This window comes from Aquarana catesbeiana, linkage group LG01 (genome assembly GCF_042186555.1).
Source record: "Aquarana catesbeiana isolate 2022-GZ linkage group LG01, ASM4218655v1, whole genome shotgun sequence".
Taxonomy (NCBI): domain Eukaryota; kingdom Metazoa; phylum Chordata; class Amphibia; order Anura; family Ranidae; genus Aquarana; species Aquarana catesbeiana.
In genome coordinates this window covers 331,822,794-331,847,617 of record NC_133324.1, presented here as the reverse complement: position 1 = coordinate 331,847,617, position 24,824 = coordinate 331,822,794, and the positions used below count along the sequence as shown (strand labels likewise).

General features: G+C 41.5%; 1 protein-coding gene across 1 annotated transcript; it reads right to left on the bottom strand.

The window, feature by feature from the left end:
• Positions 1–3,862: 3,862 nt before the first annotated feature.
• LOC141112884 (olfactory receptor 5V1-like) lies at positions 3,863–4,798 on the bottom strand. Its single transcript, XM_073606018.1, has one exon. It carries the CDS (start codon positions 4,796–4,798, stop codon positions 3,863–3,865), a length of 936 nt encoding a protein of 311 aa, XP_073462119.1.
• Between the last annotated feature and the right edge of the window lie 20,026 nt (positions 4,799–24,824).

The window sequence follows — 24,824 nt, the reverse complement described above, 5'->3', positions numbered from 1 at the left end:
CAAGATGCCATCGCATTTTGAGAGACCCGAACCTGGAACCGGTTACAGTTACAAAAGTTACAGTTACAAAAAAAAGTGTAAAAAAAAAAAAAACACAAAAAAATATATAAAATAAAAAAAAAATAGTTGTCGTTTCATTGTTCTCTCTCTCTCTGTTCTCTCTCTATTGTTCTGCTCTTTTTTACTGTATTCTATTCTGCAATGTTTTATTGTTATTATGTTTTATCATGTTTGCTTTTCAGGTATGCAATTTTTTATACTTTACCGTTTACTGTGTTTTTTTATTAACCATTTTTTTGTCTTCAGGTACGCCATTCAGCTGCAGCGCCGATTTATTTATCTTGACAGCAATAGCGTTTGCTCCCACGATATATAAAGCCGTGACTCCAGCGGAGGTGATATATGCCGAAGCATAGGGGCAGCAGGGGTGAAGGAGCGATTTGCTCCTACCTTTTGTGGGAGGATGCCCCCATGCTTCGGTATATATAAACGATGCATGTATGCCCATCATTAGTGGGTGGGTGGATGAAGGGAGGTATTCTAATGGTGGGCATCCCCACTGATCAATCTCTTTTTTTTCATGCAGCCACAGGCTGCATGAAGTGTAACTTACTTAAAAGTAAAATAATTACACATCCAAAGTATGTAATTTCAGAATAAGGTGTTGCTGACAATGCCTGTCAAAATCATACTGTTCTGTAAAACCACACACAGCTTTAGGAGATCTCCCAAGGACTGGTGTTTTCCCATGGGGGACTTTACGTTGAATTAAAAGGACTCTCCCCCTTACTGCACTGTAATTATTTAAGTATTTTGCTTTGTTAACTGTTCCCAATTGTACTGCCCAATCTCTTTTTTCTGAAAATAGCTTGTCTAATAGCCTAGAAAATGGCCAGGATTTTGCATTAAGATGTGCCCCCTTTCCCTTCATAGACTTTAATACAGTCAAGCTAAGTTTAAGTTTCACACATTTTAAGCAGGATTTAACAAACCTAGGCAGATGTGCTTATCCATTGAGTGAACGCCAATTAAGCTTCAATTATATTTCATGATAATACAATACTGTGTGGCATTGAAAAAAATAGATTAAAAGCTATACTATGAAACTGTTTTGTCACTGTTTTGCAATTGGTATGTAGTTAAGGATTTAAGCTTTATATGTTTTTCTATAGATTTTAGATCTATTGTAGCTGTAATTCCACCACTTAATTCTGGCCTATTATTACTAGAAAATAAATAAATACCAAAAAAATATAATTGTGTAAATTGCCGTGCTAAAATGTGATCATGTATATGGTGACACAATTAAAATGATATAAAACATATAAAATATAGAACAAAGACATGTGCATATACTGTATGTGACAAAAAAGTTCAGATTAGGTCTCCCAAAACACCGCAGTGACACTTTGCAGAAAGAGAGTGTTCAATCCACTTTAACAATCACCACGTGAGCCTTCACCTACCACAAGCAATTGACTCTTACCAGAACATGAAGACTCCACTACAGAGTCAAATCAGCATAAATATGACAATCCCATCAGGCAGAGATCTGGTTAATATTGTTTGGCTGGAGTTCAGCAGGATATCTTGTGAATCCAATCAATGGTAATATCAACGGCAACCATAAATGCATTACATTGCACATAAAAGAACTAAAAATGGAAGACACCACACAATGTAAAACAGTCTAAAAGCTTTTATTGCACTTCAAAGTATGAAGACTACTTAAATGAATAAAAACAATACAATCTTTGTCTTTGTATTCATAACAATCACAAGATGCATGATAGAGGTTCTAAACAATGCTTTACAAAAATTACCCGTCCAAGTAGGCATGGTGATGTCACGTGCGTTAGCTCAGGTCCAACGCATTTCGTCATATGTGATTTAATCAAGGGCATAGACGCCACGCTTGTCCTCCCACTTGTTTTCATATATACTTGAAAACCTAAAAAAAGGCTTTTTCTTCCAAGCTGAAGTAAATTCGATTGGGCTGCAGTTGCTGTGTTTAAATTAAGCTAAATGTAAAATGTAAACAACTAATTATACATGCAAAATGTGTGATGTCCAAATATGTTTTCCCTTACAATGTCTATGTGAATACAGCTTACAAAGCAGTCCTTTAATTTAAGTCTCTGCCTTAGCAACCCCTTCTGCTATCTTTACATTTTTAAATCAAAAAATGTATCATTCAACAAATGCCCCACAAACTAGACACCCAACCCACTCACTCATCCATATTTGTAAAGCTTTTTTCCAGATATATAAGTTTGTATGTAACACTTGTTTGCATGTGCCCAGTGGACCCCACATGTATAAACAGGTCTAGTTACTTACAATAATCCTCTGTGTGTTGCCTAAGATTATAGCTCATTCCTGCTGTCACAGTCCCTGTTAGAGTACAGTGATGCAAGGGATATGAAATGCACTGTCCTGATCTCACTAAAAGACCAGTTGGATGTCAATCATTGTATCCTAGTGTAGGGGTCCTCCATGAACAAAAGTAATTGCGTTGAGCTCCAATGCTTATTTCCACACCCTTGGTGTCAGAGAACGGTTCATAGCAGAATTGTCACACCTGCCAATGCCCAGCAAAACCGAAGATTGGCAAATATAAATTCTCCATTGGCACTTCACCAATGCGAATGTGCATGCGTGGACAGGCGAGAACGATTGGGAGAATTCATGTTCCAGTGCACATTGGCGTACACCAAAGCACAAGCAATGCGTGACAGCTTCTGGCACTGAATGGCCTATTTAAGGCCAGCAGCATGAGCCATTAGTTACTGGATGATCTTCGGCTTCCCCTGTGAGTTCCTGTGTCCTTGTTCCTGATATTATTAGATTTCCTGTTACCGACTTGGCTTGCCTTTGACCTGTCTTGTCTGCATTCCTGGCTTTGACCCTTGGCTTGTTCCTGTGACTCTGCTTCTGCCTGCTGATCCATGTTTGTCCCCTGGCTTGCTCTTCTAACTCCGCTTCTGCCTGAATACCAGTTTATGACCCCAGCTGACATTTGACTCTTGCTCCTGAATCTGCTCCTGGCTCTCCCAGCTGCCAAATCTCACCTGGTACTCCTGAGGGACTCCTGTCCAGCAGTGCATCCTGCTCATCAGCCGCCATCCAGTGGACATCCCATCAGCCCATCACAGTTGGCAGCCCCTGCTTCTCTGAGCATAGCACTCCCTGTTACCACTTTCAGGGGTGCTCTGCACTTAGCCACAAGGGAAGCCCTCTCAGCACTTCACCCTTGGACCTGGTACATGACACTTGGATAGCAAACAAAATATCTGCTTCCTGTTAAGCCACAATCTTTCCTTTAATAAAATATTTTTTCTCCTTAGCAAAACATCCTTCTCTTGTAAAGGATTGATATAACAGTTTCTATTAATGGAAGAAACACTCCTGCACACAATGGGGTTGATTTGCTAAAACTGGAAAGGGCAAAATCTTGCACAGCTCTACATAGAAACCAATCAACTTCCTTTTTGTCAAAGCTTAATTGAACAAGCTGAAGTTAGAAGCTGATTAGCTACCATGCACAGCTGCACTAGATTTTGCACTCTTCAGTTTTAGTAAATCAACCCCAATATCTCTTTACACCAAAGTTAAAGTGATATCCCTGGTTTTCTCAAGAGGGATATTGTATATTAAGGGATGTTCCCATACATAATTGTGCCTGTTATAATAAATTAATTACATTCTTTTGCAGCATACAGTAAACGTTTTTTACATGTATGATTAGTGTATTAGCTTATTAGATGCATCTGCCTAATTCAATTATCAATCAAAAGAACAATTAGATCACTGCAAAGTTCATTATTAAATTATATAAAAATATGACTAGCAATGTACTTTATTATTTACATGTGTTTATGTACAACAATTGTTTGACAATAGCTTTTTTGACATCTTGGTTTTTCAAAGTGTATATGATTGGGTTCAACATTGGTGTAACGACACTATACAGGACTGAAATGACTCTATCCTTATCTAAAGCATGTGTTGAAGCTGGTCTTACATAGTTGAAAATAGAGCTAACATAATATAATATAACTACTGTGAGATGAGAAAAACAAGTAGAGAAGGCCTTTAACCTACCAGTGTTGGATTTGATTTTTAGAATGGTCACAATAATGTAAGCATATGACACAATAATGCACAGAAATGGTGTCCATGCTATGAAAACACCAACAGATTGCAACAAAAGTTCATTCAGAAATGTATCGTCACAAGACAATGAAAGAAGTGGGGGTATATCACAAAAATAGTAATTAATTTTGTTGGAACTACAAAAGTGCAAACTGAAAGTAAAACAAGTATGAATTATAGAATTCAGGAGACCACTAAACCATGAAGCACCTGCTAAAATGTTTCTAAGTTTAGAATTCATGGCCACCAAATATTTAAGAGGCCTACATATGGCTAAAAAACGATCATAAGACATAACTCCGAGAAGGATGCATTCTGTTCCAACACATGAAAAGAAGATGTAGAGCTGAATTACACAACCAATGAATGAGATCGTTTTTTTTTCCACAAGCAGAACTTGTAACATTTTTGGCATGGTTGTTGATGTATAACAAATGTCCAACAAAGAGAGATTTCCTAAAAAGAAGTACATTGGAGTATGGAGTGTCTTATCCAAATAAGACACCAATATGATGGTAAGATTTCCTGCTAAAGCTACAACATAAATAACAAGTACAATGAAAAAAAGGAATGATCTGACATTGGGTAAATCTGATAATCCAAGTATTTGAAAGTCTGTAAATCTTGACTGATTAAGTTTCATTTTATATAGTAGCAAAGATGATGAACAAACAGCTAATAAATCTAGTTATAGGATTTTACATTCTAAGTTTCATCTTCTCAGCTATTATTTAGACAGCACTGAAATTGAGATGAAAGATATTTATGTTTATTTTAACTTTCACATTACTAAAAAAAAAACCATTTCAGAATCAATGACCTTCATAACTACCTTGAGTAGATGTCTGTTGTATTTCAATTTTAATTGTTGTATTTTAATTTAAATGATATTGTATCTGAACAAAAAGAACACAAAGTTGCAGTGGATCAAAAGTCTGAAAATAAATCTCCCTTTCTTGTGCATAATTTGATGGTGACGTTATTTGTTTTGTTTTATTCACAGATGCTGTACATGATAGCACCACCATTGGTGTCAGAAGTACAGGAGACTGTAGGATGAACTTTTTTCTACCCTACATAACCTTAAAAAAGACAGTAAGGATATACTGTGCAGGTATGGCGCAAGACAGCTATGTATACATTTTTAGTTTCTGGGATTACGTACAATGTAAGCCTTTCTTGTCTTGGATGGTATGGCTGCCCCCTCCACCTATCAACACCTCTAAAATTTTTATGGGACCATTGTGGCTCCAGTTGTGTTCGGTGATTCCTTGAGCACTGGCCACAATGCCCATGTGCACCCTAAGCAAGGCAGTGAGCAGCAGAGCTGCGCATAATTATAAAGATTTGGGCAGGAGTGTGCACATTTGGGTGGCCTCCTGGGAGATTGTGCAGGGCAATGTAGCCACCCTTATACAATAGCTGAAAATTCATTTCACTGAAAATGTTAAAGCTCATTATACTGTGTGCATAGGCTGAATACTAAATTTACTAAAATTAACTAAACAGACTGAAAATAAGCATTAATATAAATTATGCTGCTACATTTTATCTTTTCCACTGGGATGTAATAACAGTTTAAAGATGATAAAAGTGTTAAATAAAGTAGAGCTCAGGTAAGGCACTTTATTAGTATTTTTTTTTCTCTCCAGGAATCGTACACGGACGCTGGTGTTCATGAGAGGTCCTTGAAGGGTCCACGGCCGCCGATGACTTTTTTTGTACTTCTGACTTCTGACTTTGGACATCTATCTCTGTCACTGTGAGATCCTCCCTCACCCCCGATGCGATGGCTGGCCTCGGCTCCCTCATCCCCCTCCTCTGTAGTGTAGATCCGGCTGGCACCGCCCATTCTATTAAGTGGTCTTCTCCTGTATGCTGCGGAGTGATATCTTTTTTTTTTTTTTAAATAATCTTTATTCATTACACAGTGTTATACAGTAATTTCCATCAACGATAAACATTCCAAACTCATATGCACAACACTCCTAGTATAAAATATCCTAAAACATTATTCACCCGTTTTTTCCCCTTTTTTTCCCCCCGTACCTATCCCCCCACCCCCCAACCCAAGTGGGTCTAACTGTTTTTTTCCTTCGGTAGTTCTTTAAACCTCTGTGTACGTCTACAACACCTCTTCCTACACACACTTTACATGGGATACCCTATTTCTTCTAACCATGGGTTCCAAATTTTTTTGAACTCCTTCAAATTTTTCCTCCTTACGTATACTACCTTTTCTTTCCATACCGTTTCTGTCACTGTTCTAATCCAGTCATCCTTTGAAGGGGGTCTCTCCGCCTGCCACCTCAGGGCTATTAATTTCCTTGCCTAAAAAAGGCATCTCACCACTGCTTTGTTTATATTATTTTCTCTCCCTTGGCATTCCCCAACTCCCAATACACATAACTTTGGATCCATTTTCAATCCTAATTTAAAGATCTTATTTATAAGTTCTAATATTTCTGTCCAGTACTGATGTAAATTTTGGGCATTTCCATATCATATGGATCAAGTCCCCCGTATTCTGGCATCTTGGGCAATTTGCATCCGCCCTCCACCCAAATTCAAGCAGTCTCTTTGGTGTGTAATATGCCCTGCGTAGGAGCATTAGGTGTGAGAACTTCTGCGCGAGTGATACCGAGACCTGATGTCCTCCCTCCAACATCTTTCTCCACTGTTCATCCGATATATTGCCCACGTCCCTTTCCCATTTGCTTCTACACTTGAGCTTTTCTGGTCTCTCCATCCCACCTCTGCATAACAATGGGTACATTTCTGCTATGGAACCTTTGTGTCCATCCGCACTACCCATTCTGCAAAGGATAGGGGAGAGGCTCCACCTCGGACCTTGTTCCCCAAATTGAGCCTTTAGGGCATGCCTTATTTGTAGATAGTTGTAATACGTGTGATTTGGAATATCAAATTCCTCCTTTAGTGAAATGAATGTTTTGAGTGTGCTGCCATTATACAGTTGGGCCAACTTTACTATTCCTTTTGTTACCCAAGACTTTATTTTTCCCATTGGCTTTAATTCTTGTAAATACTTATTATCCCAAAGGGGAGTGTACCTAACCTTTCCTTCCACACCTTCCAACACTTTCATGGATTTCCAAACTTTTATTATTAATTTAACTGTGGGGGGTCTAGAGACAAAAGAATTTGCCTCCAGCACCTCCACTAAAGTTTCATGTGGCGCTCCTATGGTCATTATACCCTCATTATTTTTATCCCCTGACCCTATGTGCTGTAACTGAGCTGCTAAAAAATAGCATTGGGGGTATGGGACCGCCATACCCCCCTCTCGAGTTGATAATTGCAAGGTTTGTAGGCTAATCCTTGATTGTCCCCCTTTCCATATAAGATCTCTTAATATTGTGTCTATTTTTTTAAACCATTTCTTATAAATCCATATTGGTGAATTCTGCAATATGAACAATAACTGGGGGAACCACAGCATTTTGACCAAATTGCATCGTCCAGCAACTGATAAGGGGAGCCTCCTCCATAAATTGACTTTATTTTTAAACTTCGTCAACAGGGGGATCAAGTTGTGATTTATATAGTTACCTGGGTCCTTTGTTATATAAATACCTAAGTATTTTACTATCTCCACTATTTCTATTTGTATACTCTCCAAATAGGCATTTTTCCTAATTGGGTATACCGGTAATAGCATTGATTTTTCCCAATTTATGGTGAGACCAGATAGCTTTCCAAAACTCGTGAATATGTCTATCACCTGCCTAAGTGAGCGCTCCGTATCTCCTAGAAATATGAGGACATCGTCCGCATATAGTGCGATTCTCTCCTCTCTACCTCTTCTCCGGAACCCCTCCATAAGCTGACTTTGCCTCACTGCTGCGGCCACCGGTTCCATGGCCAGGGCAAAAATCAAGGGTGACAGAGGACACCCCTGCCTTGTGCCTCTTTCCAGTCGGAATTCAGCTGAAAGAGTGTTATTAACCTTAACTTTAGCGCTAGGGTCGTTGTATAAAATTTCAACCCACTTCCTAAAGGATGGACCGAAGCCAAACTCCTTCAAGACACGCCACATAAACCCCCATTCCAGGCTGTCGAATGCCTTTACCACATCCAACATCATGACCGCCCTTGACCCCGTATTCTCTATGGGTATTTGCAGGTTTAAAAAAACCTCCTGATATTCCAACTAATTGACCTCTGGGGAATAAAACCCGTTTGGTCTGAGTGGACTAATTTTGAAATTATTTTTTTAAGTCTAATAGCAAGCGTCTTTGCGAGAATCTTAGCATCTGCGCACAGCAAAGAAATGGGCCTATAAGACTCAGGCTCTAAGGGGTCTTTCCCCTCCTTAGGCAGCATAATAATCATAGCTTCGGTCATTGATTTGGGTAATTTTCCTTCTTTCTTTGCCATGTCAAATACATTAAGGAGCTCCGGGAGTAAAATTTCCCCATATTTTTTATATGTTTCAGCAGGTAGGCCATCGGGGCCAGGGGACTTCTGATTTGCTATTTCTGCTACTGCCATTCTTATTTCCTCTAATGTTATCGGAGCCTCCAAAACCTCTCTGTCAGTGTCTGTGAGGGAGGGTAATTCAATATTCTTGAAAAAACTGTCCATTTCCTCACCTCCCGCACCCCCCCCCCCAGGACTTGTACAGTTCTTCATAATATTCCTTAAATGTATTACTTATCTCCTCTGTCATAGATGATATCTCCCCGCCCATGGTTCTAATGGCGGGGATTGCGGAAGGTGAGGCACTGGCCCTAACAATATAGGCCAGCATCTTACCTACTTTTTCCCCTTCCCCATACATTTGTTTTTGGAACATTCTTTTGTTTTCCGATTTCCTGACCATTACCTCTTTATATGTTTGTTGCTTGTTCTCCCACTTACTCCGAGTATCGGCAGATGGCTCCTTCACATACTCCCTTTCGGCCGCAGCTAACTCCGCCCTAATCTTAACCTCCCATTCCAACGATTTCTTTTTTGTCCTTGAAACCTGTTGGATAAGTAAACCCCACAGATACGCCTTTAATGCATCCTACATCACCCCTCTTGTTGTTGTATCCGTATTAAAATCTATAAATTCTTTTACCTTGCCTACAATCTCATTCTGACCTTCTATTAGTTCGAACCATGTTGGGTTCATCCTCCACAGCCCACCTAATTTATTATTCCTTATATTTACCATAGCTGTTAACAGTGAGTGATCCGACACCCCCCTAGGTTGGTAGACTATATCTTTAATTATTTGAGAAGCTAAATTATTGCCCAATATAAGGTCAATTCTTGAAAGTGTGGAATAGGAACCCGAATAGCATGAAAATTGCTGTGCCACCGGGTTCCGTATTCTCCAGAGGTCCAATAATCCAGCTTCTTCAAGAAATTGACCCATACGCTTTCCTTGTGGCCCCCATCCCTGATTACCTGGGGGAAACCTATCTATTTTTTTATTAATTACGGCGTTGAAATCCCCAACTACAATAACTGGTATGTTAGGTCTATCAACTACAAACTCCAGTAAACAGTACAGGACCTCTAATTTGAAAGGAGGGGGAATGTAAATATTTGCAAGTATACATTCCTGATTTTCTATTATGCAATGTAGGAAAATATAACGACCCTCCCCATCAATCTTGCACTGCTTGCAGGTAAACACTATCCCTCCACCAACTAATACCGCCACACCTCTAGAATACGAGATGTGTACCGCATGGTATTGGTACTGAAAGTGCTTATTCTTTATTTGACATTTTGTGTCATTGGTCAAGTGTGTCTCCTGCAAGCAGGCAATACCCACTTTAAAAACATCCAGCATATCAAAAACGGCAGCCCTTTAAAAAGAGGTACCTAACCCTCGGACAATCGACGACCCGATATTCAATGCCATTGATTATACTTAAGCATGATTATCAGCAACAACAATAGAAAAGGCTACAGGGAGAGAAGTACACCACAGGGTGTCTTGCCATATTAAGCCCAGAACTCCAACCATCCCTAATGTCCCCTGTATCCAATCTACCCCTTGTTCTACCATACACCCCATTATCAATGAAATAATTTCCCTATTTGTCAAAACTAAATTAGTGAACTTTTTATTTATAGAGCATACCCATGTTTCCACACTCCACACTTTCCTAATATATCCATATTCTACTATGCCCTGCGTGTCATTACATAACCCAGTGTATCAAATGTCATACCTAATTTTTTGTTGTGCCAAGTGCATCATTGTATAGACTAGTATACCGTATGTTTTCTTATTATTTAGTGTACCCACTCGTACCCTCCCATGTGTTCTTCCTCTTGTGTTCCCTTTACCCCCCCTCCTTCCCTCCCCCCCCCCACTCAGAATGTTTAAGTATTCCCCCCTCCCACCTAACCCATACCATTCTAGGTTACCCCTTGAGGCTTGTTTAATGACCGTCCCATACCACCCCACCCACACAGAACTCATATCTCCCAGTCCCCCTACCCCCCCCCCACCTCCCCCCCTCCTATCACTACAACTACATAAACACTTATTTTAAACCACCCCCATCCAAATCCAACTTCCATTATACCCGTGTCTGAGCCTATCCCTGCTCCACATAAACTATATTAATTTTCTTATGTGCTTCCCCACCTATAAGTGATAAATTTAAACCATTTTTTACAGTTATTTCATTGACAATTGATCCTTCTTGTCTTCCAACCATGCCAGTGCACTGGCAGGAGAATCAAAAATCTGACTTCCCCCCAGTGCGTTTATCCGAAGCCTGGCGGGATACAGAAGGGCATATGTAACATCAAACTTTTGCAGGCTACGTTTAACTCCCCAGGAATTCAGCTCTGCGCTTCTGTAGGTCAGGTGAAAAATCTGGGTATATTGAAATCCTAGTATCACAATATAAGAGTTTCCCCATCTCTCTAGCCCTTCAAAATAGCGTTACTTTATCCTTAAAATTTAAAAATTTTACTATCAACGGTCTTGGGGGTCTTCCTTGGGGAGGGGGCCTAAATGAAACTCTATGCGCTCTTTCAATTGAGAACTGCTGAGAAAACGTCTCTCTTCCAAAGGTTTCAATCAGCCAGCCCTCTAGAAATACTATCGGATCCGGGCCTTCGCTCCTTTCAGGCAATCCCACCACCCTCACATTGTCCCTACGAAGTCTGTTTTCCATTTCATCAAATTTTCCCGTCAGATTATCTATTCTCTCTTTCCAGACTTTGATTTCTTGATTCATAGGGTACACATCATCTTCTAACAGACTTATTCTTTTCTCCGCTTCCGTTACTCTTTCTGCTGTTTTCCTGAGCTCCTGTCGCACCAGCACTATTTCCTCCTTGATCTCCTTCATTTGATCTCCTAGTTCACCCAGGGAGAGTTTGCATGTATTAATTGCCACAAGAATGTCTTTTAACGATGGCTCTCTTTCTGTAGGGGGTGTTATAGTAACGGGGGCCTCTGTTTCTTTCCCGGCTCCTCCTGGCCCTTTACTAGTATGGTTCTTTATACCAGAAGCACTTACTGACATACTTGGAAGCCCCTGACTCTTTCTGTCCGTTACTGTTTTTGTTTGCCCTTGCTGTCCCCCTTTATTCGGAGTATGTTCCCCCGAGTGGACCATTCTCTCTAGCTTGGCGGTTGCCGCCACGGCCGCCGCCGTTGCGCCTGCCACAGTAGACTGAGCCCCTTTATCCTTCTCTTTTTCTTTAGTTGATCGAGTCGTCATGATGCCTGTCTGCTCTTGAGGCTTATTTTCTATAATACGGCAAGGGAAGACCTTAACTGACAAGCAAAGGTGTCACCACACAATCCCCACTGGATCGGAGTCCTGCAGATTAAGTTTCTGCAGCACTAAGGTAACTAGAGATGCCGTGTAACACATCAATACAGGGGGGATACCCATGCCATAATCACCTTACGTGTGCCTATAAATTACCCCTGCTCACTTAAAACAGGGGGTTATCACAGTTCTCACAGTCCAGCCTGCACAGAGCAGTGTTTTCTACATGCAGTGTATTGATCTCTCCACTGGCATACACATAGGTTAACAGTTCACATCCCCCTGATAAGCCTTCCACCAGCCTCAGCTTACTACAGCGAGGAGACTATGACGCAGGAAAAGATAAGATAATACCTCCGTTATGCTGATCTACTGGTTCAGGGAATCGATCACACACTCTGATGTCCAGGTCATATCTTTAGGCTCCTCAACCACGATAAGATAAGGTAGTTTCTTCCTCCTCCACTGCTCTTCACTTCACACAGCACAGCCCAGCACAGGATATGCCCAGGAAACCTTACAGTGAAATCCTTCTGCTGTGTCCCGGCATTGGTTCCTACAATGGCCGTCCCTCCTCTCCTCCTCTCCTTCCGTTGTCTCCTATGCTCTCACAAGATTACCCTGTCACAGACCAGCTACGAGCGTCCTCCGGGACCCGCAACAGGTGCACCAAAGCACCGCGCTGTCTCAGCTTGTCTCGGCTTGAATGTCCCCAAACAGGATAAGATATGCAGGTTCCACAGCGGGGAGAATACGAGCGGCACCGAGGGCTGCGGCGGATCCGCAATCATACCGTCAATGTACTACACGTGGAGCAGGGTATCCACACACTCTCACTCCTCGCCACCCATCACCTCCGTCCGCTCCGTCCGCTTCCGGTCACGCCCCCTGGCGGAGTGATATCTGATATCTGTCAGTGCAGTGGCTGCCCAATAGGGATGAGCTTCGAGTTCGAGTCGAACTCATGTTCGACTCGAACATTGGCTGTTCGCAAGTTCGCCGAACAGCGAACAATTTGGGGTGTTCGCGGCAAATTCGAATGCCGCGGAACACCCTTTAAAAGTCTATGGGAGAAATCAAAAGTGCTAATTTTAAAGGCTAATATGCAAGTTATTGTCATAAAAAGTGTTTGGGGACCCGGGTCCTGCTCAGACCATACGCCGCACACTGCATCAAATTGGTCTACATGACTGTCATCCCAGAAGGAAGCCTCTTCTAAAGATGATGCACAAGAAAGCCTGCAAACAGTTTGCTGAAGACAAGCAGACTAAGGACATGGATTACTGGAACCATGTCCTTTGGTCTGATGAGACCAAGATAAACTTATTTGGTTCAGATGGTGTCAAGCGTGTGTCGCAGCAACCAGGTGAGGAGTACAAAAACAAGTGTGTCTTGCCTACAGTCAAGCATGGTGGTGGGAGTGTCATGGTCTGAGGCTGCATGAGTGCTGCCGACACTGGGGAGCTACTACAGTTCATTGAAGGAACCATGAATGCCAACATGTACTGTAACATACTGAAGCAGAGCACGATCCCCTCCCTTTAGGGAGAGTGGGCCGCAGGGCAGTATTCCAACATGATAATGACTCCAAACACACCTCCAAGATGACCACTGCCTTGCTAATGAAGCTGAGGGTAAAGATGATGAACTGGCCAAGCATGTCTCCAGACCTAAACCCTATTGAGCATCTATGGGGCATCCTAAAATGGAAGGTGGAGGAGAGCAAGGTCTCCAACATCCACCAGCTCCGTGATGTAGTCATGGAGGAGTGGAAGAGGACTCCAGTGGCAACCTGTGAAGCTCTTGTGAACTCCATGCCCAAGAGGGTTAAGGCAGTGCTGGAAAATAGCCACACAAAATATTGACACTTTGGGCCCAATTTGGACATTTTCACTTAGGGGTGTACTCACTTTTGTTGCCAGTGGTTTAGACATTAATGGCTGTGTGTTGAATTATTTTGAGGGGGCAACAAATTTACACTGTTATACAAGCTGTACCCTCACTACTTTACATTGTAGCAAAGTGTGTAAAGTAGTGAGGGTACAGTACAGTAGTGAGGGTACAGTTCTTTAGAGTTGTCACATGAAAAGATATAATAAAATATTTACCAAAATGTGAGGGATGTACTTACTTTTGTGAGATACTGTAGGTGAAAATGTAAGACTAAAGGGGGATCTATGGGGACCCTGGTCTTCTCTAAAGGGGGATCTATGGGGACCCTGCTAGACTCTACTAGACCCTGCTAGTAGACAGAGTGCTTGATGTTGGTTTTAATTTGAAATGTACCTTGGTGTCCTTCACTAAAGTCTGTACTTTGGAAAATGTCCACCACAGCCTTGGTCAATGCCTATCCCTGGATCTCTCACTTCAAAGTTCACCCAAAGTGCTCCACCAAACCCCCTTTGTGTGAATAACTCACCAGACAAAATTGCCTCTCACAAAATGCTTGCTAAATAACGCTTGGATTAAACATTAATCCCTATATTTGGTTCCTGGACATTTCACATGCTTCAAACACTTCCCATGCATAAGTTCCTGTTCTGAAGAAGAAGCTGTGTGTTCCACCATGTCCTTGCAAGATTTATTCCTGAATGGGTGTGTCTGCAGTGATATAGAACATCAGAATTGATCAGTTTTCAAATGTATATGCCATAGTTTGTAGACTCTATAACACAGACTAATGCCGCATACACACGATCGGAAATTCGGCCAGCAAAAGACTGATGAGAGCTTTTGGTCGGAAAATGCGACCGTGTGTATGCTTCATCGGACTTTTGCTGGCCGAATTCCAGCCAGCAAAAGACTGAGAGCATGCTTTCAATTTTTCGGTCGGAAAAAGTTCCTATCCGAAAATGCGATCTTCTGTAGCAGTTCCGATGCGCAAAATTCCTACGCATGCTCGGAAACAATTCGATACATGCTCGGAAGCATTGAACCTCATTTTCTCAGCTCATCGTAGTGTTGTACATCACCGCTTTCTTGACGGTCGAAAGTTCAGCGAACTTTTGTGTGACTGTGTGTATGCAAGGCAAGCTTGAGCGGAATCCCGTCGGAAAAGCCATCATATCTTTTTCCGACCAAAATCCCGATCATGTGTACGCTGCATAAGTAATATGCATTTTTTTGTTGTTTTGTTTTCACTAAAGAAATGTACCAGAATACATTTTGGCTCAAATTTAAGAAGAAAGGTTATTTATTTGCAAAGTTTTATAACAGAACTATGCAAAATGTATTTTTTTTCATTTCTAGTCTTTTTTTTTATTATATAGTAAAAAAAAATAAAAAAAAAAAAAACAGTGGTGATTAAATAGCACCAAAAGAAAGCTCTATCTGTCTCAAAAAAATTATATAAAATTAATTTGGGTACAGTGTTGCGTGGCTTAGTAATTGTAATTCAAACTGACAGTACTGAAAAATGGTCTGGACTAAAAGGGGGTGAAACAGTCTGGTCTTCAAGTGGTTAAATATCATCATCTTAGGGATCAGGGATAGAAATTTAGGGAACTTTCAGTCAAAAAAACAAAGGAGAAATAGTGTGGCTTTCATAGTCAGCAAAAACAAAGTTTTTGGCAAATAAACAGGCTCATACTGGAAATGTAAAAATTGCTCTGGTCCCTACCTTTTTACTGCCACAACATATGTGATACACCGGTTGCATTGGGGGGGGGGTAAGTGAAAAAGGCATTAAAAATTAACAGCCATGCACCTAACCCGCTCCCCCTAACAATAAAGAATGTGAGCCCACCCTGCCCCATATTCATGCACATAGGTATGTAAATGCACATATCAGGGGTGCCTACATACAAAATCTATTGCGCTACACTTGTTACATATCACTGCATACCCATTACTCAAGAGTAAGAGCAATAATTCTAAAGCCATTATTCATGGTTGACCCTAAACCGATGTCCTGTAGGGGCTTTTAAAATGTCGACAACATAAAATATGGGTACCAACATCTGTCACTATTTCACAGGCGCACACAATTTTAAGACTTGACATCTGTTTATTCAAAGGAACTTAATCTTTTATAGTATAAAAAAAATAGGTATGTGTTGCTTTTTTGTACACTAAAATTAACATTATTTTATTTTCATCTGAGAATTTACACTTGATAAACCCTTGTTTGCACTAATATTGTGTGACATAGAAAATTGGATCTACCACCATTTTGTTCTCCAGGAACCCTGCTTTCAGAAAAGATATACTGTTTGGAGGTTTGGAGGTTTTAACTAATATTCATGCCTAAACTAAAACACAGAAATGACTGTGAGAGTCACTCATCAAATGTGACCGACTAAGCCTACCCTTTTCACCCAACTCTTCCATTCATAGAAAACATACTAAATTGTCTATGAGTGAAACAGGATGTACAAATGGAGGGGTAGGGGTCTTTCAATCATCTGCCACAGCTCCCTCAGTTCTGTTCACATCAGCAGATAATGGTGGCGGGGGTGGAGGATTAGAGGAGGAAGATTTCAAGATTTCACCTAAACCAGGAGACAGCAGCACAAGGGGAATATCACATCGTACTGTAATTAACATTGCTTCCATTAAAAAAAAAAAAAAAATGATACTTAGGCGTTAATAGTAACACTGTTAAAGGAGAAAATTTCCCAAATACAAAACACTGTTTGACAAACAGCAGACTGAACGCTAAAACCTGGACAGTAAGAAGAAAACAGAAAATTGCCTTGTGTGTGCAGTACTGAATCTTGCGCACAGAAAAGACCCTTTTTCATATCTAAATTGGTGCTATTTATATGAACATGCTGTGTTGTGTGTATGTGCTTATCAACATAATTAGTAAATTATGTTACTAACAAGCATGTTTTACATTATTTTTCAAGGTTAAATAGTTTATAAATTCACATCAGTTCTTAATTTTCCCAAGACAAATCCCATCCTAAGATCCCAAACCACATGAGAAAAATAATAATGTGAAGAATAACAGTTACAACATTTAGGATTGTATACTAGCTGAGATAACCATAACATATACTAATATCCTGTAAATTGTTTTGTTTTTTTTTTTGTTTATTTGTTTGTTTTGTTTGTTTATTTTCACTTTTTTTAATCCTTAATCAAATTTCCCATCAATAAAAAAGCAGACTATTGCAACAACTGCCAAAAAACAATGGTGTTGTTTAAACGTGAAATCAGACTTGTTGTCTTGTCAGACTTGAAATGTTTATTAGTCAGTATTCTATCCATCTATGTGCTTAACATTTTTACCATGTTAGCAGTTTTGAATAGGATGGAGAATGATTATAACCCCTGTTGGGTTTTACTTGCTATCCAGAGAGAGCCCTTGACCTGGGATAGGGACAAAGTCATTTCATGTTATATTTAAAAAAAAGCACATGTTGATCTTTATTTTGATCCAAATGAATAATGCCATAGTGTGTAGATAAATTTTACATCAGAACAATTAATGTTAACATACTGTAAATAAACAACTTTAATACTGTAATGATATCATGTAATGGGCACACAAAAAGCCGTGTCTGGTGGCCATGTTGTTCAGGAATCATAGGTCGGCCATGATGGTTTTGTAGAACAGTACACATTGCAGCAGCTTGGAGTGCATCTCCATACCCTTTTAACTTAGTCACATTTCAAAGAGCCTGTAATCTCAACTTAGGGACAGCAGATACCAGTACACAGGCCTTTATCAGAGCTGAAATGATCTAATTGAGGTTCTGGCAGGATGCCTGTTAATGTTTGCTAACCATAAACATCTACAGATTATCACTTCCCTATAACTGCCACATACCTGGTTAGTGAGCCTGACGTGCAGAGAAAGGCCTCTCGTACAACTACGGCTTGGGGACCACTGATAGTGAGACAGTAACTGCAAGTAACTGCAAGAACAAGGTATGAGCGCCTATGATCAGTCCAGTAGTCTGCACTGGAAGTAGCTGATATTTTACTGTGAGAGTCCCAGGAGACAGAACAGCTGACAGCAGGCAGCAGAACAGGCTGAAAGCATACAGGCTGGCACAGGGCTTGGCTGACAACAAACTGTGGATGTGCAGCAGGAAGCAGGAGCCAGAAGACGTTGAGCTGGAGTGAAGGAACTGTAGAAGACTGGAAGAGCTGGATGTAGGGTCAGACGAGCTGGGTCGGTAACAGACAGGCAGATCAGGCATAGAGGCAGACAGCAGGGTAGTCAAGTCACAAGCAATGTCAGCAACAGAGAAATGCACAAACAAGAGCATAAGGCAGAGGCAGCATTCAGGGACAAACCAAAGTCAGGACAGGTAGCAGACGTGGATGGTCAGGAGCAAGCCTGGTCAAGATCAGAAGTCAAACACAGGAATCAGGAACACACTCACAGAATGCTGTAGACCAAACATGTAACTATGTAATATAACATACATAATAAACAGCAATTTGCCAGTGCAGTAGCTCTGTTTATAAAAGGCATGCAAATCTGCTTGGCTCATTCCCGGCTGGCATATGCCAAAAAACAATGGTGTTGTTTAAAGGTTAAATCAGATTTGTTGTGTGAAACAAGCAGGGGACTTCTAGTTTGGGAAATGTTTATTAGTCAGTATTCTATCCATCTATGTGCATAACATTTTTATCATGTTAGCAGTTTTGGATAGAAGGGAATGATTATATAAGTCAGGACAGGTAGCAGACGTGGATGGTCAGGAGCAAGCCTGGTCAAGATCAGAAGTCAAACACAGGAATAAGGAACACACTCACAGAATGCTGTAGAACAAAAAGCAATTTGCCAGTGCAGTAGCTCTGTTTAAAAAAGGCATGCAAATCTGCTTGGCCCATTCCCAGCCGGCATATGGGCATACGTGTGTACCTCGGATTTCCATCTGTAGTAAGCCGAAGCCTTCCCTGACACAAACCCATCGGAAAACATAAAAATCCTTCAGTTCTGTCACAGAGCATGCCATAGAATGTCTACCCAGGATGAATGGGTTTTGTAAAAGCCATTCAGGGTGGCAGATGATGTTTCAGAGAGAGGGGCGCCAAACTAAGTGCAGCACTAAGTGCAGCCCCGGAAGATTTTGCCCCCTTCCTGACCAGAGCACTTTTTGCGCTTCGGCACTGCGTCCATTTAACTGACAGTTGCGGTCGTGCGACGTTGCACCCAAACAAAATTGACGTCCTTTTTTTCCCACAAATAGAGCTTTCTTTTGGTGGTATTTGATCACTTCTGCGGTTTTCATTTTGTGTGCTATAAACAAAAAAAGAGCAACAATTTTGAAAAAAAAAACGCATTATTTTTTACCTTTTGCTATAATATATATCCCCCAAAAATATATTTTAAAAAAAAACAATTTTTTTCCTCAGTTTAGGCTGATATGTATTCTTCTACCCTGTTTCCCCGAAAATAAGACCTAGCGTGATTGTCGGTGATGGCTGCAATATAAGCCCTACACCCCAAATAAGCCCTACTTAAAGTCCTTGTAGGTCTTGTTTCAGGGTAGGGCTTATTTTCAGGGAAACAGGGTAGGGCTTATTTGGGGGGTAGGGCTTATATTGCAGCCATCACTGACAATCACACTAGGTCTTATTTTCGGGGAAACAGGGTACATATTTTTGGTAAAAAAATAGCAATAAGCATATATTGATTGGTTTGCGCAAAAGTTATAGCATCTACAAAATAGGGGATAGTTTTATGGCATTTTTATTATAAATTTTTTGTTTACTAGTAATGGCGGCGATCTGCGATTTTTATCGGGACTGCGACAATATGCCGGACACATCGGACAATTTTGACACATTTTTGAGACCATTGGCATTAATACAGCGATCAATGCTATAGAAATCCATTGATTACTGTAAAAATGTCTCTGGCAGTGAAGGGGTTAACACTAGGGGGCGTTCAAGGGGTTAATCTGTTCCCTAGTGTGTGTTCTAACTAAAGGGGGGAGGGGACTGTGCAGGGGAGATGACAGATCACTGTTCATACTCTGTATGAATAGATGATCTGTCTGTTCTTCCCTCAGAGAACTGGAACCTGTGTGTTTACACACACAGATCCCAGTTCTCCATGTGTCAGCGGCGGTGATCTGACCACCGGGCACTCGCATGGCCACAGGATACATAACGTTGTACAACTGCGGCGACTGGTTGGCAAGTGGTTAATAAATAAAAGCAAAATGGCAACTCACATAGTGGACGTGTAATACAGGCACAGAAAGTATAAAATCGTCAGTCCCGGAGGCTCTCCAAGCTGTCCCATTAACGTGGCAGCCTCAAGCACAGACTGTGTTATGGTGGAGACAGGAAGCAGCCGATCGCTGCCGTAACCAGTGTGGCATGGAAGATGGCGCTGGGCCTGGATGTGACATCGCAAGGAGGGCGTGCTTGGCATGCTGACATGAGGTGATGCATTTCGAAGCAACTGCTTCTTTTTCAGAACTAAGAGTTGCCATTTTGCTTTTATTAATGAAACCAACAATTTTAATGCTGCATTTAGTTTGGCGCTCCTCTGTTCCTGCTTTAAACTACAGAGTCCACCACTTTGCTCTAAGGGTGCTGTCTCCAAGAACTGACTGAAAATTTATTATGGACTTCATCCACGGACTGTTAAATCCTTCTATGAGGTTTTAATTACATTTTATCCACTAGACTGTCATTGTCAGGCACAGTTTGGCCCTCCTTCATATATGATCACACATTGATTTTATTAATTTCTCTTTTTAAAGTTATAGTTGTTTCCTCACATCCCTCTAGCATCACTGTTTACATTGTTTGTGTGATGTTTCAGAGACCTCTGCCTTATTCACTATTTCAAAGAATCAACACACAATTGATAAAATCAAACAAGACCAAGACACATTAATATTAAGTATATATTTGAATGGGGAATATCATATTGAACAAATCAAGATCATACATGACTAAGCTATAGTATACAAAAGATGAGATAGCAGTCAGATACCTCCTGGGTGACAGGCTTATCTGAGATACCCTGTGTTTAGTATCACTGGACAAAAAATTCAATGCTGAACAAAAATCTACCAGTTTTCAGAATGCAAACTGTACATATTGGAAGATATTAATATTAGTATAAAACATTGTGTAGGGGAGGGCCATGATACAGTCATAAACCCAGTGATATCCCATGGCCACTCCACTTAATTGGTCAGATGGTCTCTGACACCCCCTCACTTGATAATAGAGAAAAAGAGACTGCTCCTGAAGTTGACAGTTCATGTGTACCATCAAGCAACTGAAGACCTGTCAAGTTATGAGAGCCAATATACCATCTTGTTCATGGGCTGAAATCTACTGAAACAGGACTTGCAAGAAGAGATGGGATGAACACCCCCCGGTTCAGTTCGAGACAGAACTTTCGAAAAAGTTCGGACCCAAAGGGTGAACCCCATCGAAGTCTTTGGGACCCAAACTTCAAAAATCAAAAGTCCCTATTTTGAAGGCTTATATGCAAGTTATTGGCCATAAAAAGGGTATGGGGGCCCGGCTACTGCCCTGGAAGGCAAGCACCAATGCAAAAAAACTTTTAAAAAAGATTGTTTTTAACCACTTCCTTACGGGCCTATAGTCATATGACGTCCGCAGGAGTACACTGTCATCCTGGGCGGGCGTCATATGATGTCCTCTGCTTCTCGTTGCTCCTGCAAGAATCTGCTGCATCAAAACTGACTTTTATAAAGAAAAAATGACATTTAAATTGATTTTCCTGCAAGCTTTCTTTATTTTGTAAACAACATTTGGGGAGCCAGTCTGTATGATGAGGTCACAATTTAGTGCACTCAGAACAAAATTAGAACCCTTGTAGAGGTAATCTTGATGAAAGCAAGAATAGGACTTGCTGTAAAAAAATTTAAATTTGATGCCCCTGTCAAACAGTTGTGGAAAAGTTGGTCTTTGGGTGTTGGTGTTGCCTTCACACTGTAACCCTATAGAGGTACTCTTGATGAAAGCAAGAATTAGCCTAGCAGTAAAAAATTGAAATTTAATACCCCTGTCAAACAGTTGTGGAAAAATTGGTCTTTGGGTGTTAATTGTGCCCATGAAACCTATACCAAAAAGTTACTTCGAGATAAAATCAACACCCACAAAGTTAGGCAACTGAGACAGTCTTGCAGAGATTTGAGATTCGAATAACACTTAATCAGTGACATCGGCATCAGGGGATTGATAGCTTCTGCTAATCCAGGACCGATTCATTTTGACAAATGTCAGCTGATCAACAGAGTCTGTGGACAGACACACTCTTTTAATCTGTCACAAAACCTCCGGCAGCACTGAATGTCCATTCAGAAAGCACGCTGGATGCAGGGCAGCTCAGTAGCTCAATTGCATACTGGGCTAGTTCTGGTCAGTGGTCTATTCTCATGACTCAGAAACCCAGTGGATCATCTACTGGAAAGCTCTCCATGTCTGTTTTCACCCCTAGATAATCTTCCACCATATGATGCAGATGCTGCCGATGATCTTGAAGCTGAAATCCTTGGGCGCATGCTCCAAAACTGCCAGAATCCTCTTTCTCCTTCTCCATCTCCTCTTGTGTGTTCTGTGGTGTCACAAGAATGGTGTCTGCATTACTCGGGCCTTCAGAGGAAAGGAAGTTCTCCTTTTCTTCCCACTGTTCTGCCTCGAGTACCCTGCCCATAATGCCACGCAGAGTATGCTCCAGCATGAACACAAGAGGAATTGTGTCACTGATGCATGCATTGTCATGGTTCACCATCCTTGTCGCCTCCTCAGATGATGACAGTACATTGCATGCATCCTTTATCAGCATCCATTGGCATGGGAAAAAAAGCAGTGGTGCCTGAGCCTGTCCTTGTGCCATACTCACACAGGTATTCATTGCTGGCCCTCTGATGCATGTGCAGTCACTGCAGCATTGCCAAAGTTGAGTTCCACCTGATAGGTATATCACAAATCAGGCGTTTTATAGGCAGGTGGTATCTCTGCTGAATTTCAGCCAACTGAACGCTGGCTGCGTATGACCGCCTGAAATGGCTACTGACTCTTCTGTCCTGCTTTAGAAGACCTTACAAACCTGGGTACCTGTTTTAGAAATGCCACACCACTAAATTGAGGACCTTTCCCAGACATGGCACACATGTCAACTTTTCCTGTCGAAGGGCGGACAGAAGGTTAGTGCCATTATCGCACACCACCATCCTTAGCTCAAGCTTCTGTGGCGTGAACCACCTCTGGGCCTGCCCCTGCAGAGTTGAAAGAATCTCTGCTCCTGTGTGGCTCTTGTCCCCCTTGACAGACCAGCTGAAGTACTGCATGGCATCTTTTAGCCTGACTTGTTGAATGGCCCCTTGAATGCTTAGGGGGTACTGGTGGTTCATAGGACAATCCAGCAGAGAAGGGTATAGAGGATGAGGTGGAGGGGGTGGAGCTGACAGATCTAACATCATCACCACCAGCTGTATGGACAGTGGCAGCAAAACAAGCTCCAGCACTGAGCCCTGTCCTGCATCCTTTTGAGTTGCAAGCAGAGTTACCCAGTGTACTGTGAATTAAATATATCGTCCCTGACCATGTTTGCTGGACCACGAGTCACCAGTAATGTGGACCTTGCTGCTGACTGCCTTGCCCAACAATGTCAAAACATTGTCTTCCACATAATGGTACAGAGCTGGAATGGTCTTACATGCAAATAGCAACTGGGAACCTGCCATTGTGGTACAGCACATTCTGAAAATTCAGGGGGAAGAATCCACCAGACAAAAAGGCAGGAGTTGTAAAGCCAGCAATTTGGACAGGCTGGAAATTAGACACTGGGCATGTGGGTGGCAGGGAGTGAATTTTTGTTTTTTCGAGGCAGCAGCTGGGACAGAGAAATTTGCCTGCTATACTCTATAGCTGGTGGTTTGCTGCTGGAAGACGTGTTGCAAAGACCTGTGATATGCTTTGCAATACCATCATTCCCTGTCAGTGGAGGCTGCTGAGAGGTCATGAGATATAGCAGGGGTAGACATGAAAGGTGAGGAGTGAGGGGGAGAAGAATTGTATCTCTTGTGTGTAGCTTTCAGGTGATTTTGCCAATGGTCTAAGTGGTGGGAGGGTAAATGCCTTGTTAAGCATGTGGTACCCAAATGGCTGGTGTTTTTGCCACACTTTATCTGCTTGTGGGATAGATTGCAAATTGCTACAGTGCAATCAGCTGCACATGTGCTAAAAAAGGCCCAAACAGCTGATTTGTGGGAAGTGGGCCAGGAAATAACAGCTCCACAATCTGATGGAATAGGGTGGCTGCTCTCTACTCTTCCATGATGGCTGCCTCTGGAGGACATTCTGCCTCGTTGGGGTTGTTTCTACCCCTCACTTTCCTCCTCTGCTCTATCCGGCACCCAGGTTGCATTAGTGACCTCATCATCATCATCCCCTCCATCCTCATCATCACTGGAGCCAATTTGGTAATACAATGTGACTAGGGGAACATGACTGACAATTTTTTTTTCATGTACAGATCATTTTATTGGTACAGGAAGAAAAGGATAACAGGAAAGAACAGTAACAGTCGATGGTTACAAAATGAATAATGTATTGGATAGTCCTAACTGCTCAGCTAGATCAAACATGGGAGGTGGGGGGAAAGGGATCTCCCACCAAGACAACTAAAGAAACGGATTGCTTTGCAATCTAACAAATCTATCAAAAAACAACGTATAACTTTTGGAGTATGTAGAACAGGGTACTGGGCTGGGCAGTTTGGGGTGAAAAAACATAGGCTGTTTTTAGGAAGATTGGGTGGGGTAATGGTTTGCGTGTTGTTAAGTGCTGTTATCACCTTAAGTGTGTGATTGAATAGATGGGCTGTCCCTGTATGGGGTAGTCCATGTTAGGCTGAGACTGTGTAGTCTGAGGGAGAAGGAGGAGGATAGAGAGAAAAGTAAGGAGAGCAAGGGAAGCTGTAGGGGGGTAGAAAAGAGGGGCTGAAGGGTA

Coding starts and splice junctions, on each gene's coding strand:
- LOC141112884 (XM_073606018.1), bottom strand. CDS start 4,798: ATGAAACTTAATCAGTCAAGATTTACAGACTTTCAAATACTTGGATTA.